The following is a 17,967-nucleotide window of genomic DNA, read 5'->3' as shown; positions in this document are numbered from 1 at the left end:
TTTTTTTTTTTTTCATTTTGTTTTGTTGTTTCTTGATATCTTATGGAGTTATTAGCTTCCATTTTTCCAATTCTGATTTTCTAAGGTATCATTTTTCAGTGAGCTTTTGTATTTCTTTTTCCATTTGGTCAATTTTAAGACCTATTTTGAATCTTTAATTTTCATATATCTTTTTCCATTTGATTAATTCTGCTCTTTAAAAAGTTCTCTTCAGGATACTTTTGTGCCTTGTTTACCATTTGGCCCATTTTTAAAGTTTTATTTCCTTTTTGTATCACTCATTTATTTTCCAAATTTTTTCTCTATCCCTTTTAGTTGTTTTTTAAATCCTTTTAGTAGTCTCCCAATAATTCTTTTTGTTCTTGGACTAGTTCACATTTTTCTTTGAGGTTTTGTATATAGCCTTTTTTGACATGGTTATCTTATTTTTAGTTTGTGTTTTAATCTTTACTGTCACCATAGTAACTTTCTATGGTCAGGTTCTTTTTGTTATTGTTGCTTGCTCGTTTTTCTATACTGTTTCTTGGCTTTAGAAACAAAAAACGTGAAGCTCCAGACAATGCCCCCCCTGCCCAGAAGCAGAGCCCAAATTTAAGATAAAAATTTTAAGACCCCTTGGGGCTCTATAAATTTTTCATCCTTTCAAGCTGATACTATCTTGAGAGATGTGATCACTGCTTTCCTGCCTGTATTTGTGAGCAATCCCACATACTCTTTTCTACTGTGGAACTGTGACTTCAAGTTCTGCCATGTTAGTATTCCTCCTTGCCCTGGGAGATCTGAATATGGGTAATGCAACAGTTTTTCTAGTGCCAACTAATGAACTCCTGCAATATCTTTTTTTCCCTTCTTACCCTCTGTGAACTGAGAGCTACCAAAGTTACTGTTGCTGTTGTTGTTTAAGTCACTCCCAAGGGCTGCTCGTTTGCTGGTGCCCAATCTGAACTGGTGTAGCTTGTACTGGGTGCTTCCATTTTTGATCATGTGCAACAGACTTTTTATGCCAACTTTCTAAGTGGTATTGCACTAGAAAATTCTTTTACCTTGTTCTTTTTGTGGATTCTATCACTCTGGAATTTGTTTTGAGGTGTTATTTTAAATTCTTTGAATGGGAATTTGAAAAAACTTGGTTAAGTCCTTCCCTTTTTTTTTTTTTTTTTTTTGACCATCTGAGCTCTGTGCTACTCCTCCTAATCAAGAAATCCTATGACAAATTATAGTAAGTAATTATCTGTAACATCAGCCAGAAGATTGATGTACAATAGAAAAGGAGAGCCTCATTAGTAGATGTAGTGCCAGCACATATTTAGCCTGCACACCTCTGTGTTTTGAAACAGAAAAGTAGAGAAATGCTTTTAGAAAAATTTGAATTGGGGTTGAATGATTGAAACCTCCAGAGGAAGGTCTTTGATAGCTTTAAGTAATAAGAGTGGAAGCAAGCAGTTACAACAGTAACTAGCATTGTATTTTTTAAAATAACTTTTTATTGACAGAACCCATGCCAGGGTAATTTACAACATTATCCTTTGCACTCACTTCTGTTCTGATTTTTCCCTTCCCTCCCTCCCTTCACCCACTCCCCCAGATGGCAAGCAGTCCTATACATGTTAAATATGCCACAGTATATCAAGTAGCATTGTATTGAAGTACTTAAACAAAGACATTCTCTTCTGAAACACCAGCAAAAATTATGAACATCTAACATTCTAAATCTCAAGGATCCAGGGGGTCCCTTAATCCAGGAGATAAATATCAGCTCAGGAACCCAAGGAAACTAGGGTAAGACCAAGTAGGGTTGGCTTCCTTATGTAAAAAGCCTAGCCAGGGGATAAAGCCCCAATTCAAGAACTAATGCTAGATTGATGAATAAATCAAAGAAAAGTATCAATCAAAGTATCAAGTATATTTAGATTCCATGAAAAAAAATCCATAATTATGCTCAAAAAGTTATAAACTGTGCATACCCTTTGATCTAGCAGTGTTTTTACTGGTATTATATCCCAAAGAGATCTTAAAGGAGGAAAAAGGACCCACATATGCAAAAATGTTTGTGGCAGCCCTCTTTGTAATGGCAAGAAACTGGAAACTGAGTGAATGCCTATCAATTAGAGAATGGCTGAAGAAATTATGGTATATGGATGCTATGGAATACTATTGTTCTGTAAGAAACAACCAGAAGGATGATTTCAGAGATAATTGGAGAGATCTACATGAACTGATGCTGAGCGAAATGAGCAGAACCAGAAGATCATTATACATGGCAACAACAAGATTATATGATGATCAATTCTGATGGACATGGCTCTCTTCAACATTGACCATCCACACCCAGAGAGAGAGCCATGGGAACAGAGTGTGGAACACAACATAACATTCTACTCTCTCTCTTATTTGCTTGCCTTGGTTTTCTTTCTCAGTTTTTCTTCCTTCTTGATCTGATTTTTCTTTGCAACAAGATAACTGTATAAATATGTGTTGGAATCCTACTAACTGCTAAGTAATTAGAGTTGATCTAATCTTACAAGAAGTTGTTTTGGCCAGAACCTGAAACAAGGTACTAAGTAGAACTTTAAGGTGTGGACTCCCTTGAGTAAAGGTGGGAACACAAGCCTTGTCTTGATTAGTTCTACTTAGTACCTTGTTTCAGGTTCTGGCCAAAACAACTTCTTGTAAGATTAGATCAACTCTAATTAGTTAGCAGTTAGTAAGGATTCCAACAAATATGTGTACACATATTGGATCTAACATGTATTTCAACATATTTAACATGTTTTGGACTACCTGCCAGCTAGGGGGTGGGAGAAAGGAGGGGAAATTTTGGAAAAAAAGATTATTCAAGCTTGGGTTAATGTTGGAAAAATTACTCATGCATTTATGCTTTGTAAATAAAAAACTTTAATAATAAAAAATTTTAAGAAATTAAAAAAGAAAGAAAGAATTCCATACACCTGCAATGTGAGACTCAAAGTAAAAACCTTTCTCCTTAAGGATTATATTTCATTATGAAATGGTCCAACCATTCTGGAGAGCAATTTTCAACTATATCCAAAGCACTATAAAACTGGGCCTACCTTTTGATTCCATAATATGTCTATTGGGTCTGTATCCCAAAGTGTACAGTCCTAGAAATTGAGTGGAGCAGGACAAAATAGTCAATGACTACAGTAATGTAGTGTTTGACAAACCCAAAGGCCCCATCTTTTGGGATAAGAATTCACTATTTGACAAAAACTGCTAGGAAAATTGGAAACTAGTATGGTAAAAACTAGGCATTGACCCACCCCTAACACCATATGCCAAGATAAGGTCTTATATATATAATATATTAATCCAATATGTGTATACATATTTATAGTTATCTTGTTGCACAAGAAAAATCAGATCAAGAAGGAAGAAAAAGAAAAACTGAGAAAGAAAACAAAATGCAAACAAATAACAAGAGAGAGAGTGAGAATGCTATGTTATATTCCACACATTGTTCCCATGGTTCTCTTTCTAGGTGTGGATAGCTCTCTTCATCACTACACAAGTGGAACTGGTTTGAATCATCTCAATGGGTTCATGATATCTCGACATGAAGAATGATAATTATAAACAAATTAGAAGAACATAGGATAGTTTACCTCTCACATCTGTGGAGGAGGAAGGAATTTGTGACCAAAGAAGAACTGCAAATAATTATTGATCACAAAATTTTGATTATATAAATTGAAAAGGTTTTGTACAAACAAAACTAAAGCAGACAAGATTAGAAGAGAAGCAATAAACTGGGAAAACATTTTTACATTCAAGGGTTGTGATAAAGGCCTCATTCCTAAAATATATAGAAAATTGATTCAAATTTATAAGCCATTCTCCAATTGATAAGTGGTCAAAGCATATGAACAAACAATTTTCAGCTGAAGAAATTGAAACTATTTCTAGTCATATGAAAAGGTGCTCCAAATCACTATTGATCAGAGAAATGCAAATTAAGGTAACTCTGAGATACCATTCCACACCTCTCATATTGGCTAAGATGACAAGAAAAGATAATGAATGTTGGAGGGAATGTGGGAAGGCTAAGCCACTAATACATTGTTAATGGAACTGTGAATGGATCCAACCATTTCGGAGAGCAATTTGGAACTATGCTCAAAAAGGTACTGTGTATATCCTTTGACCCAGCAGTGTTTCCACTGAGCTTATATCCCAAAGAGATGTTAAAAGAGGGAAAGGAACCCGCATGTGCAAAAATTTGTGGCAGCCCTCTTTGTAGTGGCTAGAAACTGGAAACTGAATGAATACCCATCAATTGGAGAATGGCTGAATAAGTTATGATATATGAAATAGGAAATATACCATATGTTATATGAAATATAAAATATTTTTGTTTTGTAAGAAATGACCAACAGAATGATTTCAGAGAGGCTTAGAGGGAGTTACAGGAAGTAATGCTAAGTGAAGTGAGCAGAAGCAGGAGATCATTATATACAACAATAGCAAGATTACTTAACCAGTAAGCACTTACCTTCTACTGTTGTTTTGAATCAAATCTATTTAGTAATTTATTTTTCCCAGTTATAGATAAAAATAATTTTTAACATTCATTTTTAAAACTTTTGAGTTCCAGGTTCTCTCCCTTTCTCCCTTCTGCTGCCTTGTCTCCTCCCCATCCCCATTGAGAAGGCAAATAATTTTATATAGGTCATACTTGTCTAGTCAGGCAATGTATTTTCATAATTCAGGATTATTTTGAAGCTCAAATGATATAATATTTGTAAAATACTTAGCACAATGGCTGGCACATAAGTTGAGATTTAAAAATCCTTCCCACTTTCCTTTCCTTCTATGTGACATTGTTGCTACTTGATTATATTTTTTATATGTTTGTGTATTTGTGTTTATCCCATTTGTACATAGTTGTTTGTTTGTTGTATTCCCCATTAAACTGTGATCCCTTTGGAAGCATTGCTTAATTTTTGCCTTTTTTTGTATCTCCAACATTTAGCATAGTGCTTGGCACTATGTGCTTGGTATATAGTAGGTGCTTAATTTGATTTGATAGAACTAGGTTTGGTCTGGAATTCCTGTTCTTTGCCATCATGCTTCAGCTTCCTTCCCTCTCTATTCCCAAATCCCCTTTCTCCCATTAGTGTGTTATTCCTAGCACTTCTGTTTCCAAGAAGGATCCAAGAATGAAAGATTCTTGCCAGCAAGTCCTAGTGCTTTACCCTTTTCTCTCACTTTTCAGCTCCCTTTCATATATTGTCATACCTCATTAGAAGGAATCTTGAGAATAGTGACTTTGGCTTGTATTTTGTATTCCCAGTGCTCAGCAAAGTGCCTGACACATAGTAAGCACTTAAATACTTGTGACTTGACTTCTTAACTGTTTTTTTTTTTTTCTGCTGCTAGGTTCAGACAATATTCAGACGATACTGGAGGTTGAAACTGAGGACTACTCCACCCCACCTCATCTATCCTCCTCCTCTATCCATCCCAGCCTCCTGACACATGTTGTTCCCAGAGACAGAGCCACACAGTGGCACTTGCTTCTATATTCTTAGTACATAGCTTGAGGCCCATGACTGTTCTTAATCCAGGAATACCATCTTTAGATACAAGTTGCCTCCTCAGTCTACCCAGATATGGGACTCAGCAATGGATAAGGAATGACAGTTACCAGTTGGACATTTTGCCTTCTCCTTCTGTATTTTAGGTTCGTGTGCCCAGTCCTTTTAGTTCTGATCTGAATTTTCTGGAATCTCCTTCTGTTTTATCTGTGCTCACTATGTCAATGGTTTTCAGGTGCCTCTTCCTCCTTCTTCAGATCTAAGTGCTTTGAAAGCATGGGTTGTTCTGGTTTGAGTGCTCCTGACTTCCAGACTGGATGTTATTGGTGAAAATGATCAGAGTGCTTCAGGTTTCAAATTAACCAATTTTTCTATCTCTAGGTAAAGCACGCTACAGGTTTTGGTGCCTCTGATATGTTATTGATCCATTATGGCAGGTTTTTAAAGTTTATTTACCTGCACCTTTGCTGGTTTTTATGATCCGTCCACTTTTCTGATGCCCACAGGCTTCTGAATTTTTATTTAGTCTTGGGCTTGAATGGTGTACATGTATGATTCCTCCCTCAATATTCACATAGCTTCCTTTGCATGATTTTTTTTAACAGCAGTATTTGTCAAGAATGATAATAAGAAGTAACTCAAAGAAAATCACTTCCTTTTATTGTGTGTAATGTTACAGGTCTGTAATCTAGTTGTAGTACTATCAGTCTATAACCTAATAAGAGTTAAGAACAATGAGAAAATATACCAAGTTTATAATTAATTAAGAGCATCTGTTTAATTATTTATAAAGTTCAATACAAATTTGTCTTGAAAAAAGAACTTGAACAAAGTTTTAGTGTATTTGAATTTTTCAAGGTTTTATTTAAAGCTGTTATTTTTTCACTTAAATATAAACCTAAATATATATATATATATGTCAGTATACCTATTACAACTTTGTCTGAAACAAAAGTGCTAGGAATAACTATTTTAAACCCTCTAGTTGTTTACAAAAGCTTAATTGTTTCTTCCTAGGAGAAAACTTTGATCAAAGTCCCCTGAGAAGAACTTTCAAGTCCAAAGTTTTGGCTCACTATCCTCAAAATATAGAATGGAACCCCTTTGATCAAGATGCAGTCAATATGGTATGTATATTTCTTCTGTCAGTAAATTAACCCATCAATAAACAGTAAGTGATTACTGTGTGTCAGACATTGTGCTAAATGTTTGGAATAGAAAAAGAAATAAAAGATAGTCTCTATCTTCAAGGAGCAAGCAGCCAAGTAAGCAAATATATACAAACAAGCTATATACAGAATAAGTAGGAAATATTTAACAGAAAGAAAGGCACTAGATTGAAAAGGAATTGGGAACGGTTTCCTATAAAAGATGAAGTTTTAGTTGGAATATAAAGGAAACCAGGAAGTAATAGGTGAAGATGAAGAAGAAGAGTATTCTAGGCATGGAAGACAGAGAAAATGCCTCTAGCCAAGAGAGGAAATATCTTATTCATGGTACAGCCAGAAGAGGTCAGTATCACTGGATCAAAAAAGTGTATCTAGGGAGTAAGGTGTTAGAAGACTGGGAAAGTAGAAGGAAGCCAAGTTATGAAGAGTATTGAATGCTAAGCAAAAGATTTTGTATTGATCCTGTAGATGAAAAGGAACTATTAGAGCTTATTGAGTAGGGAGATTGAATCTGTGCTTTAAGAAAATCACTTTGGATGGAGAATGGATTAGAATGGGAAGAGACTTGTGACAGAAAGACCAAAGAGTAAGCTATAATCCAGGTATGAAGATGATGAGGGCTTGTACCAGAATAGTGGCAGAGTGTCAGAGAAGGAGTTTTATTTGAGAGATATTGCAACAAATTGGATATGGTGGGAGTGAGGAAGTGGGAAGAGTGGTGAGAGATAGGAGTTAAGAATGACACATAGGTTGTGAACAAAGACTTGGGAGTATGGTGTTGCCCTTTACAATAATGAAGATAGAAGATGTGTGGAAGATGTGGAGAAAGGATCATGAGTTTAACTCTGTACATCTAGTTTAAGATATACATAACTCTTTCACTGTTATTTTCTGAAATTTTATGTTAATTAACATATAGATGCTGTCATCAACCAGAACTAAGCAAATTATTTCATTAAGCATTTAGCAAGCACTTATTAAATGCCAGTCTTTTTACTAGGTACTGAAAATAGGTAAAACCAAGGCAATACTTGACTTCAAAGACCTTACCCTTCATTGGAGGTATTCATCATGAGATTTATTAGAGAAATCAGAAAAGACTTCTTGTAAGAGTTGGCCCTTGTGTTGAGTACTGAAGAAAATGAGTCAGAATTGAAAGAGGAAGAATTAGTCAGTAAACCTTTATTAAACTGTTATGTATCAGGCCCTGTATTAAGCACGGGAGACATATACAAAAACCAAGAGACAGTTCCTGCCCTCAAGGAGCTCACAGTTTAATAGGGAAAGACAGTATATAGAAAGAAGCTTAAAAAGTGGTGGAGGGAGTTGATGCTAGTGGCCAGAAAAGACTAGGAAGATTATAGTAATTAGTTATCATAGTGAAAGCAGAGAATAGTTTTAAAGGATTGAAACAAAGGGTAAGATGAAAAGATTAGGACATCATAATGAAGTGATGAAATTGTTAGAGAGTTAATAAATATTTATTAAATACATTAGACACAATGCTAAGCATGGATGATACAAAAAAGGGCAAAAACAAACAAACTTTCAGTCCCTTGCCTTGAAGAAGGAGCATATATTAAGCATGTGCAAGATGTAGATAGATAGTCTGTATACTTGTGGGTGGGTGTGTGTGTGGATGTGAGAGAGAGAGACAGAGAGACAGAGAGACAGAGAGACTGACTTAGAGAGAGAGAAAGAGTAGAATGGAACTAGCAGCTGGGAGGAGAAAGACGCAAATCTTAAAGGAAAGCCAGGGAAAGCAGAAGGCATATGTAAGGAAGCAGAGCATTCAGGCACGGGGAATAGCTAGGGCAAAGAGACAGAGATGGAAAATAATGTCACATGGGAAGACTAGCAAATAGGCCAATGATATTGGACCTTTGAGAGCAAAGAAGAGTAAAATTTAAGAAGGTGAGAAAAGGAAAGTTTTATATTTGAAGGAATAATGGAATTGGAGCTCTTTTGGAATAGGCCACAGCAGGGCCTCTGTTTATAATTAGGGGCAGAGGAAGAAAAACAAGTTGTTGTTGCCCACCAGGACAGGTACATGACACTTGGTTTGTGGTAAACAGGACATGGTTAACCGTGCACCCAGATACAGGGACCTTGAGTCCTAGTAAACATGATACTAAGAAGCTTGGGTTCTGCTACATATTTCTATTCCTTATTTTTCTCAAAATGTGGCCAATGGTTAAGAAGTAAACATCTCCTTTGAGAGGGTCTAACTAGTAAATAAAGAATGTAACCTCCCACTGAGATTACTGATTGCCAGTCTTACCTAATCCCAGGCCTTTGGATGCCTCTGGATGCCTCATCAAGTAGCAGTTCTTTGTTCAACAGAGCACCCGGACACAGCAGCTTGCCAACACAAGTCTTTATGCTATGCAATTACATCCTGCATTCCTCTATTTCCTGGTCCCCACTACTTATATTGGGTCTATGAGGTCACAAGCACAGCCAATAAAAGAAGGAGACATCTCCCATTGATAATGTGTTCTCAATGCCACTAGAGTTCTTGCTCATGAGGCAGTCCTGCTAGCTGTAGAGATGACATTTGGGTGCCTTATTGCATCAATCTAACTTTGACATCAACAATAGCTAGCTTAATTAATGAGATTACAAGGTATATAAAAATAGGACAGAGGCAAACAAAAAGGAAAATAGAGTTAGGCCCAACAGGAACCAAAACCAAGAAAAGGTAACATGGTGTTTAACCCACTAATTTAAAGGCATTACCTACAAGTGGAAAATAGGGCAAAGCCTCTCCCCAGCCCACCATATGAATAGCGGGAGAACATGAGAGAAACGCCTAAGTGCATTGTCCAGTTTTGTCAGCGTTTAGGCATTGTGCATCAACTAGGGTCGTCTAATTCAGCTGCGGCACTGGTGCTATCTTTGCTATCTTTGGTGTCAGGATCAGGAGGGACATGGCTATCATCAGCATCTGAAGGGCTGCTGACATCCGACCAATTGTTCTGGGTCATTGTCGGGGACAAAGTCGTCGTCTGGTCCTTCTCTTCTCAATTCCCCAGGTCATGGATGTTCCTGGTTGGGATCCATTCCTCTGCTGTTGGGTCTGCATCTAGAATGACAAGAGCATAGCTGGGTCCCCAAACCCTGACCCAACCCGGGCCCTTCCAGATGCTATCTAAACCCTTCCACATCACTGTGGACAGAGGGCTCTTGTTGTTGGCCAATTTATTGTTCAACTGTGTCTTTTGCATGTGCCAAAAACACTTTGCTGAGGTAAGATTCCCAGAATATGAAAGTTGTAGGTAATTGTATGTGTATATTGCTGCATCTAAGTGAGTCTTTGTGAGTTGGGTGAAGGGTTGTGTGAACCTCAGTACTCCCTTTTCTTGTTTAGACAGGAGCATCTTGAGGGTATAAATAGCCCATTCAACAATGACTTGGCCAATAGGTTATATGGAATGCCAGGAGAATGGGCAATGCCCAATTCAATGCAGAAGGACTGAAAATCAGAAGATATATAAGCTGGTCCATTATCTGTCTGAAGTACAAATGGGATTCCTGCTATGGAAAAACAATGATAAAGATGGCTGATCATGCCTAACTGGTTCTCCAGATTGGAGTGAAACCATAAGGAATTGAGAATATATATCCATGGTCTTAACATGGGTCACATCCATTTGCCAAGTTTCATTGGGTCTCAAACCATGAGGGTTCTTCCGTGGAGGGAGTGTAGGAGTGTGGAAAAGAAGGCAAACTGTACAGGTTTTTACTATGCGTCTAGCTTCCTCTTTTGTTATCCCAAACTGGCCTTTAATAAAATTCTAGCCACAAGCACTGGGTAAGGAGTAAGGCTTTGTTCTGGTTGTGCTGGAAGGTTCACTCACTCTATCACCCTGTCTCCTTGATGACATTGCTGTAGTGGGTGCCTCTTATGTAGCAAAAACTGATATTTCCAAGTGACTCTTTCAACTACATTGAATAAAACCAGTTCAACCTCTCTCAAAGCCTTTTGAGCTTCTTTTGCAAGCTGTCATGGTGAGTCTAAAGTAGTGTCTCCCCTTAAAATGTTATATAATGGTTGTAATTGATAGATAGTTAAGCCTAACACTGGATGCATCCATTGAATATCAATTTCTGAAAGTCATTTAATGTGTTCAGCTTCTCTGTTCTTAAAGTTTTTGTACTGTAAGCACCTTATGATATACTTCATATTCTAAATATTGAAAAGGAGCATGCCTTTGAATTTTTTCTTGGGGCTATATACAATTGCTAATTCCTTAATGTTTCTATGGTCTTTTGTAAACATGCTTCTAACATTTGCTCCTCAGGTGCACACCCCAAGATGTCATCCATGTAATATAACAACACAACTTTTGGGAATGCTTTTCTTACAGGAGTAAAAACAGCAACCACATATATTTGACACATAATAGGGCTATTTTTTATTCCCTTTGGCAAAACTGTCCATTCAAATCTTTTCATATCTTCTTTATCCAGAGGGATAGAATAGAAACAATTTCTTCCCCACAGATTGATGGGGATTTTTTAACTACAAAAGGAGTAAAAACTCCTGTCTTATCTCAAAGGGGTAGCACTAATTTCAGCTACTATTGATCCTCCTATACCAGACATACGGGTGTTTGATGTAATCTTTGGCCAATGATTGAAGCAACTGGCATATCTAATGACTGTACGATCTGCACCTGTCTATCAATCCTTTCAATATTATGGCATTCACATAGATATTGAGCATAGAATGGTCAGCTGTAATAACTGCAGTCTAGAATGTTCCTGGATTCTGTTGCTGGGAACCAAAATTTGGATAAATTTCACCAAATTGCCTATTAGGAGTATGCCTCAGTAAACCTGATGCTACTACTTCTTCTGGATGATAGATCAGATATTATCTACCTATATTAGTGACTGGGATATTAGCTACACATACCCTAGTTTCCCAAATCAGTATATGGATGGACACTGTTTTGTAAGTACTCTCAGGGTAAAATGGTCAAGCCGACTGTGTGTGGAGGGAAGGGATCTATAGGCCAGACAGGAACAGGTTTCAGCTCTCCAGGGGGGATATCTCAGTAGTTCCAGTGGCATATAACTCTATTCTTCCTAATTGCAAGTCCTTCCCCCATCAGCTTGCTTAAAGACTCTGGGTATAATAGTTGCCATCAAGTCCCAAGTGTTTTTTGCCTGGGCCCTAGAGCCAAGCCCCATGAGGATCTATCTTGTGGGCAAAACTGTTTCATGGGAGATGCCAATGGTGTCATTCCGTTTTTCCTCCTCCTATCCATGAAGGCGGAGTTGAGGGAGGAGAGTCAGGAAATGGGAAATACCCTAAGGGTACATGTTCTGCAATAGGCAGAATTGAAACGGAAAACCGAGCTTTGAATGTGAAAAACACCACACCTCTTCTCCTCAGCAAGGTACTTACTATACTTAACTTCTTTTCTGTCCAACTCATCATGGTACTTAAGATACTTATACCTTCTATTCTCTCAATGAGGCTGTTGAACCTTCCCTTGCAGGGCCTGGCAATCCTAAAAATGCTGTGCCGCGTACTTGTAACCTTCTACCAAGATTACTGATGGCCAGTTTTACCTTATCCCAGGCCTTTAGATGCTTCCAGCTTCTGCCTCATCGAGCAGCTGTTCTTTCTTCAACAGAGCACCCAGACACAGCGACTTGTCAGTACGAGTCTTTATTCTACAACAATCACATCCTGTACTCTTCCACTTCCTGGTCCCCATTACTTATATCGGGTTTATGAAGTCACATGCACAACCAATAAGAGAAGAAGATGTCTCCCATTGATGTATTCTCAATATGATTAGAGTTCCCACTCACGAGGCAGTCCCTGCTGGTTGCAGAGATCACATTCGGGTGCCTTAGGTATCAAAGCCTTCCTCATTGCACTGTGTGAGGTTCCTCTTTGGACCCTGATAGCCTTACCTTTTCCTATAAAATACTCATCCTAAAGTATCCTCTTAGACTAAACAGTCCCTTAATGATGCTTGATCATCCCTGCTTTATACAATAATAAAGCCTTCTGCTTTGAGAAAGGTGTTGAGGTTATTCTTGTCTACTGAACCTGCTTTCCCACTGTACTCTGAAGTAAAGAGGATGATAAGGTCAAACTTAAATTTTAAAAAATCACTTTGGTAGTTGAATAGAAGACAGACTAAGGGGGAGGAACTTGAAAAATAAAGATTCATACAGAAAAAAACCTAAAAAGTTAGAATAGTAATAATGATTTCAGACAAGACATCATTAAAAATAAAAGCAGTAAAAAGATAAGCGAAGGAATCATATTATGCTTAAGAGCATCTAAGATAATAAGTTTCAAATCTAGTAGATTAGTAGATTATTATTCAAATAATACTTATTATTTAAATAGCTCAGTATTAGTTAAATGAAATAGAACAAGTCATTATTGGGCTATTTAAATTTAAAACCACCCAAGGACCAGATAGATTTACAAGTAAATTCTACCACAGCATTAAAAGAAGAATGAATTCCAATGAATAGACAAAAAGGAATTCTTCCTAACTCCTTATATGACACAAATATATTTCTGATATTTAAGTAAAGTTAAACAATGAAAATATGCATCAGTACCTTTAATGATTATTGATGCAAGAATATAAAATAAAATAATAATATAGAAGCTATAAGAATCTATTAAAAAGATTATAAAACATGACCAAAATGCATTTATATCAACAATGTTGGGCTGATTCAATATAAGGAAAATTATAACTACTCCTCTCTGCCCTAGATTGGTAACCTGGAATTGGATGGTGAGTAATAAACTTCCAGTTGGCACCTTCTCTGTAATATGTGCTAGTTTAAGGATCTTCTAGATTGCTTTCTGCCCTAATACTTCCTGTCTTGGTGCTTAGTTGTAGCTCATGGGCACTGGGGTGCTTTGGACTATTTGTCAGACCCCTTTTTCCTTGGTCTTTCTGGGCTAGAAAAATGACTTGGTTTGATTTTTTTCCCCCGGGATTTCCCTATGAAATTTCTACATGGAGGAGGTTTGGTGGGCAAATTTGGTAGGTGTAATAATACATCTTACTCCACTGTCTTGACTATTTCCATTTTCTTATTTTAATATTATTACTTTTTTTTTTCTCTTCTATATTGTACTTAATTTCTATGTATTTGCGTTTCTGATCATTGGTTGTGTTTTTTGTTTGTTTTTTTGGTGAGACTTCCTACCATAGATTCAAGTTTTGCTATATCGCCAATTATTTTTTTTTATATAGGCCACAAATTCTTTCACAACTCTTTTTTTTCTCTTTTCTTCCTCTAAAGGTCTTGATTTGATTTCCTTCATTTTACAATATTTACATATATCTGGATTTTTTAGCTGATCTGGAGGCCATATTCCCTGTTCTCAATCTCTTCTTCTTAAATTTATCACTTTATGTAGCAGGTTTTTAATTAATTTTTTTTCCTTTTTAGGATCTTTGGTAATTTATTTATTTGTTTGGTTTTTCTCTTTGTTAGAAATAACACTCTTGACACTAAAAATCAGATATTAAGGAAAACTTATTAAAGAAGAATCTTAAAGAATCATTTCTAGCCAGAAGCAGGCACTTCTGCTCTTCAGGAAGAGGGAACACTGAGTATAGAAATGGGGGAACCTTTAATACTTGCTCAAGTGATGCAGCTTCTCCCTTCAAAAAATGGATTGGTCCATTTTATCTGGGTTACAATCTTTCTGATATACCTACTACATGTTTCCCCTTAATATGTATAAAACAAGCACCCCCTCTCCTCCAATAATACATCCCATGTTCAAAAGTGGTGGAAAACTCCTTCTCTTAGGTTTGTTGTTTAATGTTCAGTTAGCTTATTAAGCAGGCAGAGTAGTGATTTGGTTAAGTCAGGTTATTGACCCCACCTAGTTTGGGCTGAATAAGCTATTATCTTCAGATTGTGGTTTTCTGAAAACCACAAGACTCTGTTTGATTGGCTGAATCCATTTGTGCCTTCCTAGCCCCTCAATTTGTTTGCTCAAGGCTTCTATTGATCACTTAATTGTAGAGGGCTGAAACTCTAAATCAGACAAGAAAGCACTTAAGGCTACCTGTTCAATGTGAGACAATGGCTCCATTATGATAAGTGCCTCCTTCACTTCTTCCCCCTAAAGACCAAGGTCTTTGATTTATCCTGACGCTAGCTGATCCTGAGGCTCTCCAGGGAGCTAGCCCATACTATACACTTAATTATTCTATGAATCCTAATCTTCCTTATTAACCTCTCACATTCTGAAAACCTCTTGGTCAGTGGTACCCACTATCCCAATCCCACACTATCTCAAAGTATGGAAACCTAACTTTGCAGCATTTCTCACACCTTTCTTCCTATAGCTCAATTTCTGTGACCTTCCCTTTCTCAGCCTCCTCCCACACTGAACAATTCATAGTTAACTATAATGGGCCAGAACTTTGTACTTGAAACAAGGATTCTTACAAGGTTATTAACTCAGTGGAATTGATAAGACAAGGGTTATCTAGATTAGCATGGTGATTAATAGTTCTCTAGTTCAGTATGAGTAAATTAAATTTACATCAAATAATGGTTCCCTAGTGATATAATGATTGGCTTATACTCAGTATACTGGAATGATTTAATTATAATAAAGTATTTAAGAGGCCAGAGTCAGACCTAAGGGTTCAGAGCCAGAGCCAGAAAAGACAGAGGACTGGAAGCTGGAGCACAAGCTCTCCAACTGAGACAGTGTTCAAGACAGAGACCATCATGGTGGTCCTCCTACCTCCCCCACAGAAAACAATGATTTCAAACAAGACATCATTTAAAAATGATTCTGGAGGACCTCCAGAAAACTAGCCAAGCCCCAGGCAAAGAGATAAGACTGTGAAAGAGACAATAAAGACTTAGGGACTTTATCTCTGTTTATTCTCGTGGTGATTACTCTGCTGAAATGAAGACTGGCCCCAAGACCTCCAGAAAACCAACCAGAACATTTACATTTTAGTGTCTGAACGTGAGACTCGTGAGACTAAGGATTTACATTCAGAAGTCCAAACTGACATCCTATATTTCAGTGAAAAAGTCTCCATTACCCAGAAATTAGGGTGAGTACAAAAATAGACAGAATAAAACTTCGTTAAGGGCTAAATTAGTGTTTCAGCTGAAAATGGGACAAATGTTTAGAAAGGAGCCTTCTCCACCTCAAGTAAAATGTGTAAAGTGCATAGTTTGATTTAAAAAAAAAAAAAAACAAGGTTTGATTGTAACTTGGAAACAGATCATTGAACTCTTCGAAACATTTAAATACATATCTCCTTGGTTCTCTAAGGAAGAAGAATTAGAGCCAGATAAGTGGAAATTAGTAGGAGAGCAATTAATTGAATATTACAATGATAATGGTCCTGATTCAATTCCTAAAGAAACATTCTATATATATAATTTAATACAATTGGCTTTAAGGAATTACATAAGTTATATGATAAGGAAAAAGAAGAAAGTGCAGGAGAGAGAGGTACTAATATAACAGTTGAAAGCATGAAGAATTAGATAAGAAGTTAAGTACAATGTTGATGAAATTAAAGAATGTGGTGCTTCACAGCAGAAGCCATTAGAGCATTCCCCATCCCCTGACCCTACCCCCCTCAATTAACCCTTAATGGGTGGAGGGAGAAGGAGGAGGGGAAGGAGCAGTAACACAGACACTACCACCTATGAAGCAGCTTTGTCCACTCCCTACAACATTACAAAACAACACTTACAACATTACAAAAGGCACTAGTTAAAGCTAAAAAAGGACAGCATATGTCTGATTTAAAATTAAAACATACCCTGTTATTCAAGAGTTTGACTCTTATGTTAAGATGATATTAGAGAATTTGGCTTATGAAATTTTAAGCCCTAGTGATTGGAAATCTATAGCAAGGACATGTTTAGAACCTAGATAAAACTTATTGGGGCTTTCTGTTAGGAGTCTCGGTCCTAACCCCCGAGTGAAACAGGCCTTATGTAACCAGCACTGCCTGTCCACCTGAAATGGCGAAAACTGTGAGCAATGAGGGGCGAGATCCAGGGTGGTGTAAGACACTGTTTATTACAAGGATTGCAGGTCCTTTTATCATCTTGGTGTGCTTGTTTCTAGTTACTATTTCATACGTAATCACATCCTACTCTATAATAGATACATGATTCTCTACAGGAAGCTACACGTAGATGTGTTGTGTGCATTCCTTTCCTAATAAGGATATTCAAGGTATTCCCCTCTAAGGTCCGGCACATCTCTCTTGGGAACTGCCATGTTGCTCCTTAGGGTGGGACCCCCTTCCTCCCAGCACTATCTTGTTCATCCTTACAAGACTACCCTCAGATTACCTGAGCTCTCTCTCCTGTGCAATATCCAAGGCTGACGGGGAGTTAGCAGGCCCTCTTACAATTCCCCCTTTTTGTTTTTATGTGACAGTTCTGCTAGCTGGGATTTTGAACATTGATTTTGTTTGTTTGTTTGTTTGTTTTTAATAACTTTTTATTGATAGAACGCATGTCAGGGTAATTTTTTACAGCATTATCCCTTGCATTCACTTCTGTTCTGATTTTTCCCCTCCCTCCCTCCACCCCTTCCCCCAGATGGCAAGCAGTCCTTTACATGTTGAATGGGTTGCAGTATATCCTAGATACAATATATGTGTGCAGAACCGAACAGTTTTCTTGTTGCACAGGGAGAATTGAATTCAGAAGGTATAAATAACCCGGGAAGAAAAACAAAAATGCAAGCAGTTTATATTCATCTCCCAGTGTTCTTTCTCTGGGTGTAGCTGCTTCTGTCCATCTTTGATCAATTAAGGCTCTCTTTATCGAAGAGATCCACTTCCATCAGAATACATCCTCAAACAGTATTGTTGTTGAGGTATATAATGATCTCCTGGTTCTGCTCATTTCACTCAGCATCAGTTCATGTAAGTCTCCCCAAACATCTCTGTATTCATCCTGCTGGTCATTCCTTACAGAACAATAATATTCCATAACATTCATATACCACAATTTATTCAGCCATTCTCCAATTGATGGGCATCCACTCATTTCCAGTTTCTGGCCACTACAAACAGGGCTGCCACAAACATTTTGGCACATACAGGTCCCTTTCCCTTCTTTAGTATCTCTTTGGAATATAAGCCCAGTAGAAACACTGCTGGATCAAAGGGTATGCACAGTTTGATAACTTTTTGAGCATAATTCCAAATTGTTCTCCAGAATGGCTGGATCTG

The 17,967-nt window shown here is 37.3% G+C and overlaps 1 protein-coding gene across 3 annotated transcripts in view; it reads left to right on the top strand.

Annotated features, from left to right (window-relative positions):
- Positions 1 to 17,967, top strand: part of DENND5B (DENN domain containing 5B) — a 265,655-nt gene that overhangs the window by 59,059 nt on the left and 188,629 nt on the right. For all 3 annotated transcript variants that reach the window (XM_051962773.1, XM_051962774.1, XM_051962775.1), the window contains exon 2: positions 6,573 to 6,682. In XM_051962773.1, the coding sequence (XP_051818733.1) occupies positions 6,573 to 6,682 (110 nt within the window). The remainder of the gene's footprint in view (positions 1 to 6,572; positions 6,683 to 17,967) is intronic.

The sequence above is a fragment of the Antechinus flavipes genome, chromosome 5 (assembly GCF_016432865.1).
Source record: "Antechinus flavipes isolate AdamAnt ecotype Samford, QLD, Australia chromosome 5, AdamAnt_v2, whole genome shotgun sequence".
NCBI lineage: Eukaryota > Metazoa > Chordata > Mammalia > Dasyuromorphia > Dasyuridae > Antechinus > Antechinus flavipes.
The sequence above is the reverse complement of the archived record's forward strand: the minus strand, read 5'-3'. Positions and strand labels throughout refer to the sequence as shown.